Here is a 6,000-nt window from a genome sequence, read left to right on the forward strand (position 1 = left end):
CTTAAAATAAGGATTTGAAGGAAAGTTGAATCAAACAGCTGTAGCCCACAGTTGTGAACCGCTCGTATTTGTTACCGGCTAATTCACATCGTGAGAACATTCTTATTTCTCACTCGACTATTGCACTTTATACTAATCAGCAGCAGCAGCAATAAACCTGTACTTGTCTTACAGCAATTCTTTGGAGTCAGGGACGAAACCTCTTGCGAGGTTGGCGGGAGTAAGGACATTTTGTCGGGTGAAATTTTGTTAATTCAGGAATGCGCTGTGCAGTGCACTTTCCACCCCATGTGAGAGACGACGTAGAGAGTATGTGATGCCGTAGTGTGATGTGGCCATGTGAACAAACCTTACTGGAGGATTTTCTTGTATATCACGAATTACATCTTGCGCAAAGTGACTTGATGCAGAAGAAGCTCTGACAACTTGTGCATGACAAGATTTGCCCAGGCAGATCACTTGTATGGGTGGTACCCTAAAGTGTTTTTTACATGACAACTTGTCTAAGCACGGCAGCATAAATAAGTGCAGAACACGCCACTTCCCTATCTGGAGAATGGTCGTGTGGTGAAATCAAATGAGGGCTTGCATTTCACTCGCATTCGTCTCTAGTTGTCTCCTGAGTTACCTCACTACTTGCGGCTGAGCACGTGGGATAGCACACTGTATGCATCGGTTGCCCAGTGGTTACGAACGCTGGCTCGCGTTCGCAGCGTAAGTAAGAATCAAATAGTGCCTGTACGATAAAATTCAATGCTTACATCGTTAAAAGGACATAGCATAGCACACAATTCTCCAGGACAGTTTCTTCAGGTGCATTCATTCAACCATGTAAGCACTCGGGTGAGGAAATGCAGACGCTGCGGCATGATGTTCCTTGGACTCTCAGTGCGAAACGCAACTCGTGGCCAGTGAACGCTCATTCACCCGACAATAAACGAAGCTGCTGTTAGCGTGCGTTACAGCTAGACTGTGACCAATGCTGGTGTATATTATTTTTGTCTGGTCTCCGCCGGCCATGCTCAAGGAAAACAAATAGCCTTAATTCGCGTGCAAGCGACTATATTAGCAATCTGGTAAAAAAACACGTCAAGAGCAATATTTATGTCACCAAATTAAGATTAAATCTTTGAAAACAAGCAACACCCTGCAACAAAGCAGTTCAGTATTTCTTTGAAACAAGTTCAACGACCCCTGAGTCGTGTCTCGGCAGCAGCAATACCAGCCAAGAATATGGCTGCGTTATGAAATTTACCAAGTGAAGGCTGATTCTGACGAGTGGTGCGACAACGTTTAATACATGAAGGCACCATGGTAAGCACGCCCACTTTGTGCACGCTTGGTTTCTGCCCGAGCAGGCAGTGCATCTCGGCAAGAACAACACCCTGACAGAAGCGCACGTAACATCGTCAAAGTTTTGCTTTTTACGAGACAGCCGCTCCCTCCCACCTCGCGAAAATGGCTCAGAAAAGGCTAGACAGTTTGACCGTTGGTTTGTTCCATTAACTGACGCATGCCTATGTCGATACTGCTGGCAACATTCATGAAATTGTGGCCACTTCTTTGTTGAGTGCAACAAGAACGCCAAAAGGATTGATGTGCCACTCCTACATTCACGAGCCAAGCATGTTCACTGGAAACAGGCGCCATTGGCGCAAAACTAGTCTCGGCTACCGTAACACGGTGTGACGCGCTACACGCAAACGGTGTCGCATCGCATTAGCATGATGCGCTAGAAACAGCGGTGCGGTAATGCAGGATTCCTGATGCACCAGTTATTCCTGGTTAGCCTGCTGTCATATGAGCAAGGCAATAGATGTACATTTAACTTAAATCTACTGCGGCGTTCAGTGCGTGAACTAGTTGAAGGAATGTGCGCATCGAGATATCTGTCAACTGACGTTACCAACTATTGAAAATGACCGGATCATTCATGCGAAACACGGTTATTACTTTGACGAGCAACTTGCTTTCTTTGTTTTCGTATCCAGATGGGTACACAACAGAGGACCTGGTGTTCCTATGGAAAGAGGGGGATCCTGTACAGGTCACGAAAAATCTCCACTTACCACGTTTCACGCTGGAAAGGTTTCAGACCGACTATTGCACCAGTCGCACCAACACTGGTACGTGAACGTTTTCTTGAACTGCCACAGGTATGGTATGTTATTCAAGGGCACGAAGAGATTTCACGAGCGCACACCGTATTTTTCCTTCATATGTGGCTGTTCAAGTCATGGAGGAATAAAAAAAAAACAAGAAAAGGGCGTAACGTGACAATCTTGAAGCCTAATTATAAAAAAAAATATTGGAGAAATAGGCCCTCGTCATGTGATAGGCAAGCCGTAACTTCTTGTCGCTTACCTTTAGACGCGAAGAGTTTTGAAACCATCTATCGCACAAGCAAACATTCGTAATCTATGGCCACTGAGACCTGGCAGTGCACCTCGCTTCCCGCGGGTGGCCACGCGCACCGTATAATCATGGAGGCAAAGTCCAGCTAATACAACTGCTCTTGTTAAGTCTAATAGACCAAGTAACCGATCACGGATCTCGAAAACAGCGACCACTCGTCACTAATGTTTTGCTATCGAAGCATCACGACTCAAATCTAAAGCGAATGCAAGTGTCTGTGGGGAACGATACGACGAAATGGTGCAGGACGACGACTTGATAAATCCGAAGTTGGAGCCTGTCGCATCGTAAACGTTAACACGAACTAAACAATCTCTTTATAGCTCGGGCAACCTTGTGGGCCTATTCGTTCCTGAGAGCCACCACGCACATGGATGACCCAGAGAGAAAGGTTGCGTCAGATGACGTTCAAATCAAATCGAATCAAATCAGTTTATTTCAGCATCAGATGAGACAGTACAACAGTCACAACAGTGATACTGTGGGGTGAAAGCAAAAAGCCATCAAGGCTTGACAAGGGCTTTCACACCATTTAGCACATAGCAAACAGCAACAAGAAACCATAAGTACTTATAATACAGTGGTAAACACGTCTGAGTATTTTATCGCTTTTGTTCTGAAATGCACAAAAAAAGAGGTTGGTAGAAAAAGAAATGGTATCATTCATTTTTAGTGGAAAACATGTTTAGTGTTTGTGGCAGTAAATATTTCATCATTTGGCGACCATAGTTTGTACGTGTGTAAGGGATTCTCCAATCATCAGAGGCTCGCGTGCTATACGGGCAGGTGCATGGTGTTAAATGCGCCGAGACTATCTATCTATCGCCGAGACTAGCTAAGGGACGCCATGCTCCCTCCTAGCTTTTTTCCTTCCTCCGTGGTGAAAGGTAAAAAAAGAATTAAAAAAAACAAGATGATGTTTGCTTGTCGAAGAATGCTTTTCAGTCTCTCTGTTTACCTGAACTCAGGTTTTCATGTTTTGTTGAGATGCATCTGACACGCAGAAACACTCTAGTTATCAGCTTACACAACCAATTCTAGTGATATGTATTTTAAAAACTTATATTTTTCTAGCCGTTATAAGCGGAATTTTTGTTTAGGCCCGTAAATGTTTTCCAGAAGTTGCTACCAATCCGTAAGATTGTCTAAAATGCTCGTAAGTCTCGTAAATCTGTAGTTGAAACGGCTATCCCCATTTTGTAAACTACACGTTAAATAGAAAGGGTGAGAGCTGTTCTTGAATAGGAGGTATAAAGTGGCTGCATTTAAAGTACTAGGTTAAAACACGCAGGTGCGTCACGATAGAGCCCATTTTAAGAACAAAACTCCGGTTCACTTGTTCTTATTTTTAATTAATGCCATACAATGTCATCCTTCTACTTAGCCACTCCCTGTTTCGCTACATCCACAAATTTATTCACAAGCTTGGGTTAGGCTAATTTGTCAGAATGCCTTCCCATTGTCGCAAGGGCTTGGTCTGGTTAGAAACCTTTCATGTGAGGATTAAGGGGGCTGCTGCAACTTTGTAACTTTTGCAGTCAGGGAAATTGCGTGATTTTTTGAAGCCTGATGCAAAGCAAGCTTCATCGTATCGGGGCTCTACGGGTAAGCTTTCGAACCCAATTGTCAAGGACTACCAACTTAACGCAGGAATGCAAGAACAGTCGAGTATACTACCAACCCTGCAAAACATTGGCGGCGCGTAGCAAGAAGCGGCCACTAGATTCGTCGTCAAAACAGTTGTTTCGTGACGCTTACAACGAGTAATGCGCATTCTTTTCACGCGAAGTACGCTGCAGACCTGTAAAGTATCCAGACAAACGGATCAACTAACGGATAGACCCCAATCGAACAATTTGTATGTCTTCTTTGTCGGGATTAGCCTAGAAATAAGTGCGAGCAGCAACCAACTAGACGATACTTTCACAGTAGCTTGCGTGCAACGAAGGCGTACTTAGCCTTTATCAAATACACTGGCCTTAGCCAGACAATTTAGTTACTTGTGTGTACTGTTATATGTTGTACGCGTGGGGCTGTATGCAGCTTATGAAGATGTCATTAATACGACACCCTCGTCATCTTGAGTAGCATACCAGGCGTATACCGACAGCCAGCAAACGTCTCCAGCATCTATTAAAGAACGTTTCTCTCTCTCTCTCTCTTCGTCGTACCGTGTTCAGGCGAGTACAGCTGCTTGCGCGTGGACCTGGTGTTCAAGCGCGAGTTCAGCTACTACCTGATCCAGATCTACATCCCGTGCTGCATGCTGGTCATCGTGTCCTGGGTGTCGTTCTGGCTCGACCCCACCTCGATCCCGGCGCGAGTGTCGCTGGGCGTCACCACCCTGCTCACCATGGCCACGCAGATATCGGGCATCAATGCCTCGCTGCCTCCCGTTTCCTACACCAAGGCCATTGACGTGTGGACCGGCGTCTGTCTGACCTTCGTATTCGGCGCGCTCCTCGAGTTCGCCCTGGTCAACTACGCCTCGCGGTCAGATTCACACCGGCTGAACACGCAGAAGCAGAAGCAGAGGAAATGGGAGCTCGAGCCACCCTTGGACTCGGACCACCTGGAGGACGGCGCCACCACATTCGCCATGGTGAGCTCCGCGGCCGGCGAGCCAGCGGGCCTGATGGCGGCGGCCCCGCGCTCCTGGCCACCACCGCCGTTGCCGCCAAACATGGCGGCCGGCTCCGCGCAAGCCGCCGCCGCCGTAAGCACTATCCCCCACCCAAACTCGCGCATGCGCGCTCTGCCATCCCGTGTGGCCCAGAGCCGGGAGAGACGAGTTCACTTTAGTTCATCGCAGTTTCTAGCCTAAAATAGCTCTCGAGAGGTTATTATACGTAATAAAAAAACATGTACTGAAATATGCTCGTATGTTCCATAACTTCCACATCCGATTAGAGCGTATCAGCCAGCGTGACAAGGTATAATTGCATGTGACAGCGTTAGAGTACTGAACATGTATGCTATTGTTCTGTTAGTATTCTTTTCTACTTCTTTCTTTTTCTCTAAGAAAAAATACACGCCAAAACTTTGCTAAAGATAAGCGCGTGAGGTAATTATACGCAGATCGTGAAACATGGCCAGGCATGTTAGAAAAATATTGGGTTTTACGTGCCAAAACCACCATAAGAATGTGAGGCGCGCCCTAGTGGGATACTCAGGATTAATCTGGACCACCTGGGGTTTTTCGCGTGCACTGAAATCTAAGTACATGGGTGTTTTCTCATTTCGCCCCCATCGGAACGTGGCCGCCGTTGTCGGGATTCGATCCCGCGATCTCGTGCTTAGCAGCTCAACACCATAACCACTAAGCAACCACGGCGGGTCAGGCATATTATAGCCTAATTTGGTATATAACATAGTTTTGTAGTATAAAGCAGCAGGCCCAAAGAATAACGAAGGGAATTCGTTTGTAAGAACACATAGTATAGGGGAATAATTCGTTGTAGTTAGTCGGTGCACTAGAATATTAAGCTGTGTGGTGTGATGTATTGTTGTTTTTTTTTTTGTAATCACAGCTTCGACCCGAGGCGAAGCCATTTTTCCAACACCAGCATTGTCCGAACGTGCGGC

The 6,000-nt window shown here is 46.2% G+C and overlaps 1 protein-coding gene across 1 annotated transcript in view; it reads left to right on the forward strand.

Annotated features, from left to right (window-relative positions):
- LOC119456813 (glutamate-gated chloride channel) overlaps positions 1–5,239 on the forward strand; it is a 357,609-nt gene extending 352,370 nt beyond the window's left edge. The window contains exons 12-13 of the mRNA XM_037718631.2: positions 1,992–2,126; positions 4,596–5,239. Of these exons, the coding sequence (XP_037574559.1) occupies positions 1,992–2,126; positions 4,596–5,239 (779 nt within the window). The remainder of the gene's footprint in view (positions 1–1,991; positions 2,127–4,595) is intronic.
- Positions 5,240–6,000: the final 761 nt, after the last annotated feature.

The sequence above is a fragment of the Dermacentor silvarum genome, chromosome 6 (assembly GCF_013339745.2).
Source record: "Dermacentor silvarum isolate Dsil-2018 chromosome 6, BIME_Dsil_1.4, whole genome shotgun sequence".
NCBI lineage: Eukaryota > Metazoa > Arthropoda > Arachnida > Ixodida > Ixodidae > Dermacentor > Dermacentor silvarum.